Consider the following 18,965-nt stretch of genomic DNA (forward strand, 5'->3'; position numbering starts at 1 on the left):
AACCGAAGCAAGTGTTTTCTGTATTTTCTCTCCCAGAAAACAACCTTGCTCCATAGATTATGGCACTGATAGATTCACCTGTCAATGGTTACGTATAAATTAGCAAACATCTCCTAAGATTATGAAGGGAAAAAAGTGTCAGGAAACAAAACTTAGAATATTTCCTAGCCGGTGCAAATGGAATGAATGACAGGTTGAAATTTCAAATCAGACTGAAATTAGTGAAGAAGACCAGAAAGTTCAAGTATTTTCCAAAATTATAGAGAATTAGAGCAAAAAGTCTTCCATGACTGTGTTAAGACTAAGTATGCAGGTATTTTTCCCAAGTGGACTGAGTTACCCATTTCAATGAATTCAACTATTCTTAAAAACATATCAACTCATTAAAGTACACCTTGAATACTCTACCACTTTAAGCTGCCAGCAGGAGACTCTTTTATTTATAATTATATATGTATGTATTTATTTTATATATATAATTATTATCTATACATTTCCATTGTCGAAGAATATAGTTTATATATCTCCATTGCCATTCTGCCTTTCAGGAAGATGCTTAAAATTTTGCTAATTTGACAAATATTTTAGTTTATAGTTTTTCCTTTTCAGTTTTATTTCGTTCTGGTTAATGAGCATAACTTGTGTGATTCTTTTTCATGGAAGCCAAGATTTATTATTTGATTTAGTAAGAGGTTAATATCTATGTTTACACTGTTAATTTTATAGAGTATACATTTTCTCTGTTGCTATGATGTTTTCTATATATTTCTGAGATTAAGTTGTTAAAAAATATGTTGTGTCAGGCCTGGGAATGTAGCTTAGTGGTAGAGTGCTCGCCTAGCATGTATGAAGTCCTGGGTTCGATTCCTCAGCACCACGTAAGCAGAAAAAGCCAGAAGTGGCGCTGTGACTCAAGTAGTAGAGTGCTAGCCTTGAGCAAAAGAAGCTCATCCCTACTTCCTCTATATTCTTCTATATAACAAGCCTAGAACCTTCACGTACTCTTTCCTGCTGTCATTTGAAATTTAATTATTTTTGTTTGAGTATTGGGGCTTGAACTCACAGTCTTATGCATTTTTGCTTATGCCTGGCACTTTACTTCTTGAGTCATACCTCCAGTTCTAGCTTTCTTCCCTCACTAATTCATTAGAGATGAGTCTTGTAGATTTGTCTTCCTGGGCTTCCTTCAAACTGTGATCCTCAGATCTCATCCTCTTGAGTAGCTTGGATTACAGGTGTGCCTACAGGCACTAGTCTAGCTAGTTTAAGTTAAAATTTAAGTTTAACAGTCATTTGAGGATGTATATTTAATATAATCCAACTCTAGTTTGTTACTCATTGATCTCTGCACTTCATTAGCAACGAGCTTTACTTTTACTTTTGCTACTCGGATCCCTGTTTCATTCGTTGAGGTATAGTTTCTGACTGTAATTTCAAATAAGATGAGAGGTGAATGCACTAACCCTTTGGATCACCAAAATGGGTTCCATTTTGTTCTTATACTTAACCAAAGCTATAGCTTTCTGGAGAATTCTGTTTGAAATAATTTACCTGCCACCATCTACTGACCCTCATTCTTTCCTGGCTAATTTGCTGTTCGTCCATATTTTCTATCCAATTCCTTCTATCTGACCACCTTATTGAGTGGTCTGACAGACATATATATATTTATACATATATATATATATGTCAATTCTTTTGGTGAAATTCATCAAATTATGTACATATAATATTATTATATATTATATTAATATGCTATACTATTGTAATATTTATATAATATATTGTACATATGTAATATATTATGTAGTTATATATTATATACTATGTATATATAATATATGTAATATATACTTCCAAAAGTTTCTTCTTGCATTCTTCATTTTTTTATTTTTGTTTTGTGGTGAGAACCCTTAACAAGAAAGCTGCCTTTAAACAGAATCTGAAGTATTCAATAGTGTCATTGGTTAACTCCACGCACATGCTACTAAGATCTCCCGAATGGAATTCTCGTGTACAACTGAAGCTGTGTTCCTCTGGCCGACTCCTTCCTCTCTTCCTCTCCCAGAGTCCCTAGGAGCCACCATTCTATTCTTTGTTTCTGTGAGTCTGACTAATTTCTTCACAAAGGTGGTATCATGCAGCATTTGTCCTCTCCGATCTGGCTTACTTTGCTTCGGGCAGTTTCCTCATTGTGCGTGGCAGGATTCCTTTTCTTTTTAAGACTTGCTACCACTCCACAGTTGAACCACAGCCACGTCATCGGTTGGCCCGTGAGCAGGTGTTTAGAGGGATGCTAAGCCTTGGCTGTCGAGAAGAAGGCTGCTGAGGACATGACCACGTAGATGTCTCTGCCTTCATTTCCTGGGCATAGATGCTCTGACGCAGGATGCTATGGTCAGGTGATCTTTGGACTTGAAATTTTTTTCTCAGAGTCTTGTGTACTGGTTTCTACAGCGACTTCACCAGTTTGTATCTTCAACAACAGTGTGCATTTCTTTTGCCAACCCATGGTATTTTTTTTTTTGAAATTGTCATTGGGGTTGGCCTTGAACTTGAGATCCTCCTGTCTTTACCTCCCAAGTGCTAGAATTATACATTGTGAGTCAGTACGATTAGGGATTTAATTTTGCAAGTTCTTTTTTCAATTAAGCGTTCTTTCAAAGGAGGACTTTTTTATATTTTTTATTCTAAAGATACTATACAGAGGGGTTACAGTTACATGAGTAAGGTAATGAGTACATTTCCTATTGAGCATTATTACCCCCTCCATTGTTTTCCCCCTACCATCCATACCCTCCCCACCTCCCCAACTCCTCCCTCCACACTCTGAAGTTCAAATGAGGACTTTCTTGTTCTTATGAAATGTATGTTTCTCTGTATCTGTCTCTCTGTTTACCTCCTTCCTTCTCTCTAGGGGGATATGCCACTCATTTAGTCAATTCTCCCTCTAGTCAATCTTCCTGTTCAAAACTGCTATTAAGACGATACTGACACTACTGAATTTAATTTAATTTCCCTGCACTTTTCTTTCTTGTCACATCTGAGACAATGTAATGGCCCAATTTTTCAAATCATTAATTCATTCTTCCTTAGGATAGTCTGTTTCTCGACAAGCACCGTTCTAGTCATCTAAGGTTAATTGTCATTAGTTTGATGTGTACTCTGGCTTTCATAGTTCTGCTTCATTGACTGTAAATATTTACAAGGCACACACAGGATGCAGACACTTTTCTAGCTGCTGTAGATCACAATCATGGCCAGGGTGTTTGCTTTCCACCTGGATCTGTGCTTTCAAGTTTTGACAGGCAGGGATATTGTATTTCATGTGTCCAGTGTCATATAATTTGGAAAGATTGATGGGGCCCGGTGGCTCATGCCTGTAATTGTAGCTACTCAGGAGGCTGAGGTCTGAGGATTGTGTTTCAAAGCCAGACCTGGCAAAATGTCTGTGAGACACTTATCTCCCATTAACCACCAGAAAACTAGACATGGTGCTGTGGTTCAAAGTGGTAGGATGCTAGCCTTGAGAGAAAAAGCTCAGGGACAGTGCCAGGCCCTGAGTTCAAGCCCCATGACTAACAAAAAAGAAAAAGGAAAGGAAAGGAAAGGAAAGATGGATATATCAATCCAAAATTTTAAAGTCTCTTGGCCTTGGGACTAACTGATGTCACTGGAATCTCATTAAAATCCTTTCAGCAGATGATTGAAGCCAAACTCTTTGCCTCTCTGTTATCTTCAATCCTGTTTTGTTCCTGCGGAAAATTGAACTTCTGCCTCCTGTTCTGGTCAAGGAAGTGCCCTTAGCTCACAAAGGAGGAAACCAATGTAGAGAAAGTCAGGCACCTTTCTTAAAGTCACACAGATAATCACAAGCAAAACACCTGGAAGGTTTTCTCCACGTGGAGAAAAGTGTCTGAGGAACTCCTGTCCATGCAGATCCGTGTTGATGGACAGGTGAACCCCATCCCAGGGCCAACTTTGGAGACAGTGGAAACAGCCTGCTCCTGGCCTTTCCTTTTCTCTAGGAAGGGAATGGTGGCCGCAATACCTCTGGGGATGAGGACTGCGGTGTCTGAAGACGAGCCATGCTTCCCCTAAGACTGTCATTCACCTTGTGTTTTGGAGGGCTTGTGTCCTCTAGGTGCTATCCAGATTCTACCAATTCTCTCTCTTCCCTACAAGGGACAGGTTGGGGGTGGGGAAATTGAGTGATTTCAACAGGAAGGAGAAGGCTTCAACTATTAATTATGTATGCACAGACCTTCAGCCAATCCTCTGCAAGCACACACAGTACTCCCCACCTCCCTTCCAAGTGGCTTCCATGTCTTACCCATGCTGTCTCTTGATTATCATCTAAGGGTATGTGGAAATGTTTTCTCTGCTCCTGTCTTCTCTGATATTCTCGGAGGTTAATGAAATTTGTGTCCTTTTACTGTTATATTCATGGAAATTTAGTACAGAATAGAAGATAGATGCATGTGACCCATCTGTATGTTGAACTGGAAGTCTAGCTGAATAATTTTACTCTGTAATAGAAAAAAATCTCATTTGTTATCATTTATGCACTCTCAGATGCAATAAGACTTGGAGATCCTTAAAGAATCATAAGAAGGAAGGAATTCATTAGTATCAGTTTATGAATTCTGAAATAAGAACTGTCTATGCATCTAGGAGACCAAGTGTCAGTGTCTCCTGAAGCTAACACTTCTGGGATATAAATACTTTGCCATTTACTTAAAGTAGGTTCCACATCAAGATGAGATACCTTTAAATAAATGCATTTTAAAATTAAAACCTAGAATCCTCTTTTCATTTGTCTAGGCCATGTGACTTTTCTGAGCACATGCGATTCTGGGTTTTTGTGATTTATTTTTAGAGGAGAACTCTAAAGAATGGAACAACCACAGCTTGTTACTTTGGAACAATTCACACTGACTCATCTCTGCTCCTTGCGGAAATTACAGGTGAGCAGATGAAAGCGGGGTTTATGGGTATATCAAGCAAAGAAAGCCAGACCATGCCAGCAACAACTGAAATTTGACGGGCAGGCCTGCCTTTTAATTGATCGAACCTTTGCCTGGCATTTTCTTTTTCTTGCAAACAGTTATGTGTGTGTATAGCTCTCTGGCCCTTACATAATTTCATTCTTTCCGTATGGTTTCTGGTTCCTGAATGATGTACTTATTTGGGGGCTTTTTAGAAGTACATTTTTAGCCATTCTAGTTGCAGCAGGAGTTTATTATATGATAATTATTGGCTGTTGGCTCCACACAGTAGATTCTGGGGGCTCCATGGAACAGAAAATAGTCTCATCTTTGAGAGTCAAACAGAATACTTACGTAGATGAATAAGTTTAGGAACATCTAGGTGCTGTTGCTAGGTGTCAGAAATGGTACAAATCATCTACATGATCATCTCTAAACAGTCATCTGAGATAGTTATCGGTGTCCTCATAGTATAAATGGATGACCTGCTCCTCAGAGAGGTTCAGTAATAGGCTCAGCACGGCACAGGTAGCAAGCAAAACTAAGACTTGCACCTAGCATAGCACTTCTCACAGAAGAGGTGCTTGACAATACCATGGCGTGTGTACTTATCACGCTATTGATGGCCCAGAGAATTTATGCCCAAGACCTAAGGAATGATGCTAAAAAAATAAATATTTCAGTTTTTAGAGACAAAGGAGACACAGGACTCCATCCTTTGGGAAGGCCTTTGAACAGGGAGAGGCTGCAATGCCTCCTAGACAGAGGACATAAGATAGACACAAATGCTCTCTGTGGCCAAGGAAGCTGGGGATAGAACGCTTCTATGGACGAATGGATGCTTGCATGGCAGGATGGGGGAGGAGGCTTGGAGATGGTTCTAGTTGTGGAGGAGGTTGAATATGCATCCAAGAAGGCTTTGAGCCAAGTGAATGACAGCCTAAAATTGACACTTCAAGGAAGATGAGTCGAATGGCCAGGTAGTAAAATAAACTGTAGGAGAACAAGAGTGGTGGAAAGATTTGTGCAAGGTTTATGATGTCATCATATCCTGAAATCGAATTCTTCCAGCACTTCTGATGAAGACCAGGTTCCTCGGGGCAGAAAGTTTCCAGAAACATTCAGTGCAATTCCCCAAAGACAGTAATATTCCTATGGCTCCAGATAAGAGCAGTAGTGCCTTTCTCTTATTACTGTGTATACCCCTCATAAACCCACACATCGTAGGAGACCCTGGAAACATACAGATGAGTCCTGAAACAAATACTAAGCTGTCTGGGCATAATTAGAAGAACAAGGAATCAAATCTACTGTCAAAATCTCATGCCCAAGTTCTTAATACATTATGATACTGTGTTTTATGTAGAAGAAATCATTATATATGTATTATATGTAATATTATATACAAATATATATATTATAGAGCAAGAGAGATGAGAGAGAGAGACTCACTCCAAGGATGTTGGTTGAGTAAGAGGCAGGAGAAAGGTTGTGAGTTTGGACTCAGAGAAGGAAAGAGGAGAAGAAATAGTGTCGGCATAGAAAGGTTGTTAAGGCATATCCTTAGGATTTGAGGCTGTTGTTTGCTTTACCATCTGATAAAATAAGAACAAATGTAATTATATCAGGAAAAGGATAGACAAACAGATAAGAAATGGAAAAACCGAACAAACATAAATCATCAAATAATTACCTGGGTATTTAGAATGAGCATAAGAATTTTTTTCTGCAGGAGAGGGGTTTGTTTTGTTGTTCTTAGGGCTGTGTTGATGGATACTCATTTCTATTCTCATGATGAGTTTAACTTCTGAGTGATTCTAGAAAGCTCATGGAATATATTACTTGTGGGGGAAAAAGCATGCCTTCAGATTCTTGTTTGGTATGTTCTGCAGATAAGTTTGGTCAGCGGGCATTTGTTGGCAAAGTATGCATGGATTTGAATGACACAGTTCCAGAATACAAGGAGACCACCGAGGAATCGATTAAGGAGACAGAGAGGTAAATTGCCAGTCTTTTAGTGGGCATCTTCTGTTGCACTGATGGATGGGGTTTGCTATGGAGAGAGAAAACCCACATATAGTTATGATCTATTTGAGATCTGCAAGTATCCTAAGCATGTCTACAGGTAGCCTGTAGTGAATCCTTTCAGACAGTTGATAATGCCTAATGGTTTACTAAATGCTTTCCTCTGTACTGAACCCCATGAGGCATCTCTCTTTTCTGGCAAGAACATCAATTCTGATTTTGGCCAAATGACTTGCCCACAGCAACTGCCTTAGTCACCCCTTCCCCCCCCCACCCCCACCCCCCAGCTCCCATCACTCTGATGAAATACCAGAGATAACCAACTTGTAAAGGTTTCTTTGGGCTCCTGGTTGTGGAGTTTCCAGCGCATGCCCCAGCGGCACAGGGCCTTTGAACCTTGGCGATGCAGTACATTGTGGCCCAACGCCTGACAGAGCAAGACACTGACTTCATGAGCACAGAACTGGACTCTGTCCTTGGAAATCAATGGTGATATTGTCCAAAAAAGACCCACAACCAGCCACTACCTCTTTAGGAAAATAAGCTTCTATTCTGTGGGTTCACAGGACTTTAATGCTTCTAATATCTGTTTAACACAACCTATTGCATTTATTCCCCCCAATGGAGCTTAAGTTAGTTTCACTACTTAGGTACATGGGAGATACTCTTCAAAAGCCCAGTCGATTGTGTACTCCATCTTCGTACTGGGATTTGGTACTCCATCTTTGGCAACAAATGAGAATGCAGAGTAATTACTACTTGTTAATCTTTAATTAGGGGTGGCGAAACACGTGCAGCTTTAGAAATGTTTGCACAGAAATCAGGACATGGAAGGATCATATTTTCATCCTTTCCAAACATGCATTTGAAAAGTATTCATTATTCTGATGCCCCATCTGTTTCTTCATTTCAGATTTGTGTCAGAAATGCTTCAAAGAAATGTAAGTAAATTTGTTCCAGGTTTGCTCTGCGGATGTATTTTTGTTAGTCGTGGGATTTGTTATTAAGTGATTAGTCTATGTGCCTTTGGCTTATTCCATGCATGAAAAAGTATTTTCCTAGAAGCTTAAAATGTTGTCATAGGGGAACAATCAAGCAGCCCAAGGAATCAATCATTTAAAAATAGCACGTGCACACGCACGCGCTCGCGCGCGCGCGCACACACACACACACACACACACACACACAGAAAGAAATATCTAACCCATGAAGACTGTAAATATTGTATGGTGATTTGATACACAGATACATTCATATGCTTTTTTAATAAAGATGACAATCAAATTAATTGAATTGGACAGAAGATCCCTGTGCCTATTCATCCAGTAGATGCGATAAACAACTTAAAAGGAGGAAGGGTTTATTTTAGCTCACAATTTTAGAGCTTGAAAGCCATGGCCACTTTACGTGTGATGGTAAACGTGTGGAGCAGAAGAGAACTGCTTGCCTTGTAGTGTCCAGGAAGCAAAGAAAGAGAAAGGCAGGAAGGAGCCAAGGACAAAATATACCCTTCAAGGGCATACTTGCAGCGACCTGTGACCTCCAATGAGACCCTCCCTCCCAAAGTTTCCACCTCCTCCCAATAAAGTCATCAGCTGAGAACTAGGCCTTCGACACATAAGCGTATGGTGCATATGTAAGGACCAAATCACGTGAAAATCCCAGTGTCTGCCCAGCTGAGAGTCACCTTCTCAAGGCAGCTTTCCCATTCTTGGTCATTTTCCTTTTCCTCTTCTAGGACCGTTCAGTTTTACAGGATTGGTCTCTGGAGAGGAGAGGGCTTCCTCTTCTTCTTCCTAGACACAGGCAGGTGTGTGGAGACTGATCTGGAAAGCATGGTGACATCTATTTTGGGGGCTGACTCACCATTGATTCTAGCCACTGCCCCTGCCTTATCTGGTCCGAAGCACAGGTGATGTTCAGCCCGCATGCCTGGTCACTGACTACTGTGATCTATATAGATCTGACCTATCACATGACTGCCCACATCTCTTCTACAGTGTTCTGGTGTTGGTGAGCCCCTGTAGACAATGCTACTCCCTACCTCCACCCTGGCAGGCTGGTGGATGGCTTAGACTGCCAAGCCTGAGCCTTGCTTTAACTCTTGTTTACAATCTGCTTGAAAGCCCACGGGGATGCTTAAATTTTTTCTCCTCTGGGGAGAATTAGCTGAGACTTTGTAGCTCCATATTCTCAGCACTGGTCTGTGCGTCTGCTCTCCTGCACCATCATGCATTTCCAGTCATACCAGAGCCAGTCTCCTGTGGTCAGCGCATCCACTCTTGATGTGGAGAAGGGAAGAAGACATCACCTCCCTCGTGGCCTCCCTGGTGCTTTCTTTTTGCTTCCAATATGCGTCATAAGGTCAGGTGCTCTAGGCTTCTACTGAACATTAATGGAGGAAGGAAGAAGGGTAGGTCTTCTGCTAAACCTAGCAAGGAAGAACCTATTTTCAGCCAGGAGCTAAATTCCATAAACCTAGCACTTCTATTTACTACTTGGAATTGGGGAGAGTGCCCACCAAAAATTGAAGGGTGGCCTGGGAAGGTGGCTCAGTGGTAGAGTGCTTGCCTCGCATGCATGAAGCCCTGGGTTCGATTCCTCAGCACCACATAAGCAGAAAAAGCCGGATGTGGTGCTGTGGCTCAAGTGGTAGAGTGCTAGCCTTGAGCTGAAATGCTGAAGGACAGTGCCCAGGCCCAGAGTTCAAGCCCCATGATCAACCAGGAAAAAAAAAACGGAAGGGTATAAGTCGACTTTTTAGGTGATATGCAGTTGAGTATATGACATCTGTTCATGTTACCCATGCAGGCCTTCCCAATTAAAAAATATGTTCACTTTTTTTCCATAGAGTCCTGTACCCTCCCCCCTCCAGAAGATATACATGTAACTATACCAGAAATAAAGAAAAAAGACAGAATCATCCAAAATAGACACTCAAAAGAGAGCGCTCTTGTTTCCATATCTTGGAGTTCACATATATATATATATATATATATATATATGCATATATAATTTTATATAAATGTAAAGGGCAGAGGAGCTCACCGGACCCGGATGAAAGTGAACTTTGCAACTTATGGGTAGAAATGCATGGAGGGACTGGAAGAGAGTGAGGGAATAGAAGACACTGTGCTCATGACCTGACTCATGTAATTGTCATCCATAATAACAATAAACTAAATTAATTTTTAAAAAGAGGGAGAAAATGGAGCTGGGCCCTAGAGGCTTATATTTGTTATCCTAGCTTCTCACAAGACTAAAATATATTTTTTCCAGTATTCTAGGGTGAAGCCCATAGTGACACCCCGTTTTTCCCTTTCCTGCTCTGAGACTTTGATGGGTGGACTTGGTAATATTGCAAAGACCCACGATTTACACATTCAGGTAGGTATTTTTCTTCTGCTCCTTCCTCTGTGCAGACCTGTAAGATTTCTCAGCATTCTAAATCATAGCCTCCAATCATGTCCAGTGTTCTGCTGAGATCTCATGTTTTAAAATCCTTTCGGGGGCAGGATATCTTTGTGATGTCACATAATCCAATTCTTTATTCTGTAGGAGAGAAACCGGAAGTTGCTTTTACCTGCAACATTGTGTGATCATTCTTAAAAGAGAATGACCTATCTGTATAAATAATAGCAAGAGCAGGAGCAAGAGGACCTAAATCCTGCTGAATACATTTAAAGTACTTCTTCACTTTCAGTTGAAGCCTTCTTCCGTGTTCCATACATTCATCCTTAGAGGAACCAGCTATTATTTGAAAAAAATTTATAAGTCTAATTTCAATGTTACAAAAATGCATTTAAAAGTCCTTTTGTTCTGAGTTTCTTAATTTGAGATCAGGAACAAAAAAAGGTATATCTTACTTTATCATTAAGTTGTTGCAAGTTAGCAATAAAACACTAAAAAAAAAACCTTACAGCTGGCTTAAATTGGGAACTCCCTTCCTCTATCCAAGCTTAATTACATACTATATTAAAATTTCTCTTCTTGAGAGTTGATCATCTTAGAGAAAAAGGCAAGTCAGAGCAAAGGCAACATGCTGATTCTTTGTCATTTTGTTGAATGCTTTTATTTACTCACTTCTTTTTAAAGATCTGATTTATTAGGCCCCATTAACTAGTCTTCCTATTATTATTTTTGCGGTAAATATCATTTGAATCTTGGATTCTATTTCACAGAATTATCTCATGATGATAAAATTCAAACTCCAAATGATATTTCTATCCTGAAAACAGAATGCTTCTTTTCTTCAAAAAAAAAATAAAACACAAATACTTTAAAATACATGAAAATTAAATTTAAAAAGTCATGCAATGTGAGTCTATTCCCAATAGACTTCCCAAAAGTCTATGCCCTAATTATCAATAATCTGTATAGAATTGGGTGCTGGTGGCATGCACCTATAATCCTAGCTACTTAGGAGGTTGAGATACTTGAGGATAGTGGTTCAAAGCCAGCCTGCATAAGAAAGTTGTGAGACTCCTATCTTCAGTTAACCACCAGAAAACGGGAACTGGAGCTGTAGCTCAAAGTGGTAGAGCACTAGTTTTAAACAAAAGGAGCTCAGGGACAGCGCTCAGACCCTGAGTTCAAGCACCAGGACCACCACCAACAACAAATTACTTAAATGATATGAATTATGAATTCTCAGGTTGCCTTTCTTTGCCTTCTAGTTCTTGCATTTTACCAATAGGCTGGGGTTTTCTTTTGTCAGGACTAGAGCTCCTTGTACAAGATCTAATACTAGTTTTTAGAGTGTTACTATGTTTTCTTTTAGTTATTGCATTCTACTATGATAAAAGAGAAACTGCAATGCCATTCTTGAAGGTGTCTAATTGCTTAGGAATTATTTCTCATAATATATACTCATCACCAATTGGTCTGAAATGATTTTTGTTTTAGGCTAGGTGTTGGGGTGGTCACTCTTAAATATCCTGTCTCAAAAATACTTTATGTCCTCTCAGATATGGTGTTGCTGTAGAGAAAGACCAGGGTAGGGGCCTGAGATTCACTTGCTTTGCTTACATATCCATTTTTATGGGTTCTTGCTTCACAATGGCTATATTGTCCAGCTCAGTCATTTCCAAACTGTTTTATGCAGATTCCATTCGGAAAACATACAAAAGAGACAGACTGGAGACAGAGTGTGAATTCCAGTGAGGTTTCATCCTGAAAGGAAACTTGTTTATGTCTTCTGTGGATTCGATTCCTGTGGTTTTTCTCTTTCTTTCTTCTTGATTTATTTTTTTTTAAATATCTTTAAGTAGTTGTGCAAAGGAGTTGCCATTTAATGAAGCCATTTATGAATACAGTGCATGTTGATCAATGTTACTCCTTTCAATATTCTTACCCATTCCTCCCAATCCACCCCTTCCTTCACATTTCTTAATTTTGCAGGATATACATTGAATGTCTCATATATATATATATGTTGGTTGTGGGGCTTGAACTCTGGGCCTGGGCGCTGTCCCTCAGCTCTTCAGCTCAAGGCTAGCGTTCTACCACTTGAGCCACAGCGCCACTTCTGGTTTTCAGGTGGTTAAGTGGAGATAAGAGTCTCACAGGCATTCTTGCCCCAGTTGGCTTTGAACTGCGATCCTCGGATCTCAGTCTCCTGAGTAGCTAGAATTCCAGGTGTGCGTTACCGATGCCCGGCTCTCTTAATATTTTTATTATCTTTAAGTAGTTGTACAAAAGAGTTGCCATTCGACAGAGCGCTTCATGTGTCTTGATCAAGCTCACTCCTTTCAGCCTTCGCAAGCACCTCTCAATCCCTCCTCCTCCCCTCACATTCCTTATTTTTGTAGGATAGACACTATATTTGTTACTGTATTCTCTCCCCTTTCTGCGAATTTTCTAATATGAAAAAAACCATCAATAATACATTAATAACTAAAAGAGTTTGGAAAAAATCACTCCTTTAGCTGAAATCTTTCATTTGAGAGGTGAGAAAATGGAAGCTCAAAGAAAAGAATTAATTCCCTAAAACACACAACGAAGCTCAAAAGCTGGGCTCGAACTCAAATGTCTTTGCTCAAATTCCAGTTTTCTTAGGAGTGAACCTTGTTGACTGTCTTCTTAATAAGCACTGAACTCCCTTAAGTAGCCAATGTCAGAAGACAGGTCTTCAGAAAATAGCTAGGCTGTTGATTCTCTTTAAGAAGTACTTTATATCTATTCTTCCTTTAGGCTGAAATTTTAAAACTCTGCTGGAAAATTTTGTCTTAACATATTATACACATATACACCATCATGTTCATGATACTCAGTTTCTTTATCAAGTATATTATTACTTATACGCATATAATAACTGTTGTTTTTCTTACACTAAGAGGAATAAATCAGCCACACTATTTTCCCACAGGAAGTACATGTTTTTCTAATATGTTGAAAAAAATGAGAATTTTTTTTTCTTGCAGAGCCATATAAGTGAAAATCGGGATGAAGTTGAAGCTGTGAAAAACTTACACCCCAGTTATAAAAACTACACAGATATCTACGATAAAAACAATCTTCTGACAAATAAGGTAACTTCTCTATTACAATGTAATCTGTATAAAGTAGGTCATGTCTGTCTCAATTTTATATTTTCAGTAGTAATCTTCAAACTTCTGTGGTGTGCATATATTTTCCAAACTAGAATAAAGCCAAAGGATGTAGGGGGAAGGAGGGAGGTAGGTAGTAGATTATGGAGTTTCATTCCCATCAATACATTTAAAGACTTTTTTTTGAAAGTAGGAATGTCACTTGGTCCATTTTGACAGCATTGTTACTATGTAAATGTACCTGCCTTGAGTTAGAAGACCTAACCTAGAAAGAATGTATATACAGCCTTCCAAGGAAACATATGCAATGTTGTTGACCTAGAGGGGAGATGTATAGATATATTTTCACTTAGAAAACTCCAAGATGTACATACTGATTTTTTTTCCGTTGGTTGTGGGGTCTGAACTTGGCCTGGGTTCCGGCCCCCAGCTCTTCAGCTCAAGGCTAGCGTTCTACCACTTGAGGCACAACGCCACTTCCGGCTTTTTCTGCTTATGTGGTGCTGAGGAATCGAACCCAGGGCCTCATGCATGCAAGGCAAGCGCTCTACCACTGAGCCACCTTCCCAGCCCGACATACTGAATTTTTAAAATGACTCTTCTTGAGGGAGATAGAGAGATTTCTACATTTTATTTTTAAGCTCGAGATTTAAAAAAATTTAAATGTATTACCTTTATAAGTAATTAAAAGTGACATGAATGATGAGCGATCTCATCATAATTATATCCTTTGGCCTTGGCCTTCAATGAAATGTACACACTGCTTGAGAGTTTATTATAACAAATAATTTCTCAGTGACTCTGAAAAGAGTTATAAAGTAGCTGTTTGGGAAAGTTAATACTCTGCATGAATCATGTATATGGTACATCATAATTTCCACCATCCTTTGCATATATTTACATTTGATTAATCAATTAATCTTTAATTTGCATATTAATTTGATTTGCACAGGGATTAAGGAAGTTTTATTTTAATAAATACTTCCGTGGTCACTGAACCATGGCTCTGAAAGGAGAGAGCTACAGTGTTGTTTTCCTGAGGGAAGAGGAATGTTGAGGGAGTCAAGTCATATGGAAGACAATTACCGCCAGACTAAAGATTTATTCTGGGATCCATTTACCTTCTTGGTTCATGCTGTATTCCATTTCCTAGTTTATATTTCTATTTCCAAGTTTATTTGGTGGAATGCATCCAGAACCACTGGTGCCCGTATTAACACTGGGAGCTGAAACAATGCTTAGGTGCAGAAGCACGTGCTTAGCTTCCATATACTGCTACAAAGCTCTGAGTAGCAAGTATAGCTTCTGCTACAACTACTGTGAGTTCCATGCAAAAACGTAGTAAAGAAAGCAGCATGATAATTTTCTAAAGTAGAGATGATACAACAGTATTTCCAAACAGACTAATATTCTATGTCATCCTTGCCTGGAACCCGCCCTCATTATTTTATAGATCAAATGCAAAGGAGCAAAACTAAGATTCAAAGCTAGGGATAAAGCTAGGCAATGCAGTGTTTATTTAGTGTGCAAGAGGCCCTGGATTTAACCCCAGTACCTCAAAATAAATGAACAAAAGGAAGGGAAAGAAAGAAAGAAAGAAAGAAAGGAAGAAAGAAAGAAAGAAAGAAAGAAAGAAAAAGAAAGAAGGAAAGAAAGGCAAAAGACAAAGAAGAAAGAATATGACCAACACATTTGCTGAGAATCTTGAAATAAAATGCTTTCACAGTACTTTTTGGTTTTTTTTGTTGTTGTTGTTGTTTTTTGGGTCTGGTCGTGGGGCCTGAACTCTGGGCCTGGGATCTGTCCCTCAGCTCTTCAGCTCAAGACTAGCGCTCTACCACTTGAGCCACAGCGCCACTTCCGACTTTTTTCTATTTGCTTATGTGGTGCTGAGGAATTGAACCCAGGGCCTCAGGCATGCAAGGCAAACGCTCTACCACTGAGCCACCTTCCCAGCCCTCCTTTTTGTTTTTGAGGTATAGAATTTGAACCCAGAGATGATGTTGTCCCTTTGGAGAATCCTAATGGTCTCTGTAAATATTATTATGGTCAAGCCACAGCTCTGCCTTTCCTCATGATACCTGGTTGTGAATCTTATTGTAAGTAAATGTCTGAGTGATAAACTCCATGTCTCACTGTCTTCTTTCCAGACGGTGATGGCACATGCTTGCTATCTTTCTTCAGAAGAACTTACCGTATTCAGTGAACGAGGAGCCTCCATCTCACACTGTCCTAATTCTAATTTGTCGTAAGTAGGCAATGATCGTTTGGGAGCTGATAGACTGTGTGCTGTGTTGACTACCGCCTGCTGTAGTTATATATTCTATCGGGACAGATAGTAGCTGGATGGCCCTTTTACTGTGCTACCTGAGAATCAGGGGGAAAAGGAATCAGAGCACTTACAAGAAGTCTTTTTACAGAGTTTGCATCTGAAGAGCACCTTGTCTTCTGAAACCACTGCATCTTCACAGAAAAGGACAATAACAAGTCCAACACATGGAGTTTACACCAGTAGCACTCAGGATTTACAGCCGGCGACTGGAAGAAGGCCGAGGGCAGCCAGTGTTCCAGATGTTCCAGTTTGAAGAGACTGTAGTGCTTGTCGAAGCTGCTTAGTCTGTTGGGATGCCAGCTCATAAAGCAGAGCCTAGAAGGGACCTCTACCAATTATAATCCTACAGACTATAAAAGCTTTATGGGTAACACTTCTTAACCTTTTGAAAGGTTATGGATTCATAAGTGAGTCAGAGAAGAATGATAACTTACATCCCTAGGGAAAGCCAGGAGCAGGGGCAGTGGCTTAAGCCTGTGATCCCACATGCTTTGGAGGCAGAGATTGGGAGGACCCCATCCAAAGCCTGCTGAAGCAGAAATACAAGACCCTCTCCAAAACTAACAAACAGAAAAGGGCTAGTGAGTGGCTAGGGCATGTGGTAGAGCATTTCTCTAGCAATATGAAGCCTTGACTTCAAACTCCAGTACTGAGGGAAAGAAAAACCAACACAAACAGTCCCTAGATGACATCTAATTGTAGGGACCTCATAAATCCCATGATGCTAGTCCACAGATGCTAGATTAAAAATCCCTGCTTGCACCAATAATTTATTTGGGAAATGATCTTCCAAAGTACCTTGATGGAAGAATAAGGCAGAAAAAGGGGAAGGCAATAAGGAATGGGTCATGGATCACTTTGTGGACTTGTCCAGTTTCATTCTTCACAAACCCAATCACAGAGCGATGGGGTAGATCTGAGCACTCAGCTGTGATGTGTGGAAAGCTGCTGGGGGAAGTGGGCGTATTAATTCCCTGGAACTTTCAACCTTCGGCAACTGGGGCAGAGCAGGTTCTCCTAGTGAGACCCTCTCCTCTCAGGCTGATTGGTGTCAGCAGCTGGGACTCTAGGACTTTGTGAATGGCACAGGGGATGTCAGTAGGAGTATAGGAGGGAACCACTAGGCACACAGGTGGTATTTTGAAGTGCTTCTCAGAGCTCCAGAGGCTGTTAAATTTTCAAGCATAAAGAAGCCTCCCATGAAAGGAAATCATGTGACTTTAATGATAGTCTCGTGGACCTGTAAGAGAAGAATATTGCATCCCTTGGAAAAACCGTATAACATGCTCTAAGTTTAAAAGGCAATCCAAATTGATGTTTGCAGCTCCATTTCATACTTGGTTAAATGGTATTTTCCAACAACTTCAAAGAGGTTATCATGTGGAAATTGTAGTTGTTCACGTGTAAATCTTTCAGCAGAGCCGCTTTGACCTTAGTATTGCCTTGGGTTTCTAAGAATGTCCTTCAGTTTCCTTTGTCTTTTGAGAATGATGGTTCGTCTTTATAAGCAGGTTAACAAGAGAAATAAATAGAGTTTAAGTAAATTGATAACTTTATCAAACAATCAAAGATGTACGTGTAGTGCACACAAAAGCCTTAGGTGAAGATAGAATTCTATATGATTTTTATGCTTTGATTTCACAACTTTGTAGACATTTGATTGGGCAAAGGGATTTCATCTAATGCTGAGATCAAACTTCAGTTGAGTGAGAAAACCCAGAAAGGCCTGATATTTAGATGTTTGGTTTTGGGTTTTGTTTTGTTTTCTAATTTCTCTGTGTAGAGTTTTTTCCTGCCTGGTGTGTAGTATGTCCTTTTTTGTTATCTTAGGACCTATTATGACAAAGAATTTCTATAAGACAGAAAGACAGGGTAAGATGAGAATAATAATTCTAGGACTAATAGCTTGCTTTGTGGAAAAGTGGTTGTAGTTTTTATAACTTGCTTTGGGAAAGAGAAGTTTGGCGGGGGCAGAGAGTGATAACTTTGGTGCTAGGAATCGAACCCCTAACCTCATGCATGCTAAGCAAAAGCGCTACTTCTGAAGAGTAGCTATCTCTTACCCTGAGATATACTAGCTCTGTCACTCGTCTTACAGAGGATAAAGGAGCAGGATGTAGGAAGAAAGGAGAAAGTGAGAATGAAGTTGATTCTTGACATTGTTTTCTGAAGTCCAAAGCACAATACTTAGGGTATTCATCTCTGAGCCTTAACACAAGTCACTGCTCATTCAGGTTAGCAGGTTGATCTAAATATAGGAAGAGGCCAAGATTTTATCATTCCGACTTTGTAATACAGAAAGGTGGTTTGGCAAAAAAAAATATTCGAGACAGAGAAGGCTTATGGACTAATTATAAGGTTTGATTTGTTTATCTTTTTTTTGTTTTGTTTTCATACAAATGATCCTCTATTTTTTCCTTCTGGTTCTTGCTACTTTATATGTTCCTGACAGGAAGCTGGGCCCAAGGATTAAACCTTTTCATAGTCCTTTCTACTAGCATTTGGCTGTTCTGGTTTGACTCAAGTGTTTGTGTAGGCATTAGAGTCGATGGAAGAGCACACTCAATTTTCAGTGATAACTTAATCAGGATGATCGGTGGCCTGATGGTAGAAGCTCATGGATCTCCTCTGAGTGACAGTTTCTCTCTTTTCTCTCTCTACAGGCTGAGCAGTGGCTTGCTGAATGTTCTAGAAGTCCTGAAACACAAAGTGAAGATAGGGCTGGGAACAGGTTAGTAATTCACCCTTTGACTTTATGGCAAAGTGGTCAACCAATGAAGGAACAGCTGTCTAATAGGACTAATTTGCAGGCAGCAGTCCTGTGCTGGGAAATAGTAACTTCAGTAAGGCACTGGTAGCTCACACCTGTAATCCTAGCTACCCAAGGGCTGAGATCTGAGGATTGCGGTTCAAAGCCAGCCTGGGCGAAAAAAGTCTGTGAGACTCTTATCTCTAGTTAGCCAGCAGAAAGCTGGAAATGGAGGTGTGGTACCAGTGGTAGAGGGCCAGCCTTTAGTAAAAAGGCCACATGAGAGCATGAAGCCCCGAGTTCAAGGCCCAGTACCTGCACAC

General features: G+C 39.9%; 1 protein-coding gene across 1 annotated transcript in view; it reads left to right on the forward strand.

The window, feature by feature from the left end:
- The window catches only part of Gda (guanine deaminase), a 75,266-nt gene that overhangs the window by 41,709 nt on the left and 14,592 nt on the right, over nt 1-18,965 (forward strand). The window contains exons 4-10 of the mRNA XM_042699391.1: nt 4,880-4,967; nt 6,881-6,986; nt 7,927-7,954; nt 10,293-10,400; nt 13,436-13,543; nt 15,712-15,809; nt 18,557-18,624. Coding sequence (XP_042555325.1) covers nt 4,880-4,967; nt 6,881-6,986; nt 7,927-7,954; nt 10,293-10,400; nt 13,436-13,543; nt 15,712-15,809; nt 18,557-18,624 — 604 coding nt within the window. The remainder of the gene's footprint in view (nt 1-4,879; nt 4,968-6,880; nt 6,987-7,926; nt 7,955-10,292; nt 10,401-13,435; nt 13,544-15,711; nt 15,810-18,556; nt 18,625-18,965) is intronic.

Source organism: Dipodomys spectabilis, unplaced genomic scaffold (genome assembly GCF_019054845.1).
Source record: "Dipodomys spectabilis isolate Male_0828 unplaced genomic scaffold, ASM1905484v1 ptg000241l, whole genome shotgun sequence".
In the NCBI taxonomy this organism is placed as follows: domain Eukaryota; kingdom Metazoa; phylum Chordata; class Mammalia; order Rodentia; family Heteromyidae; genus Dipodomys; species Dipodomys spectabilis.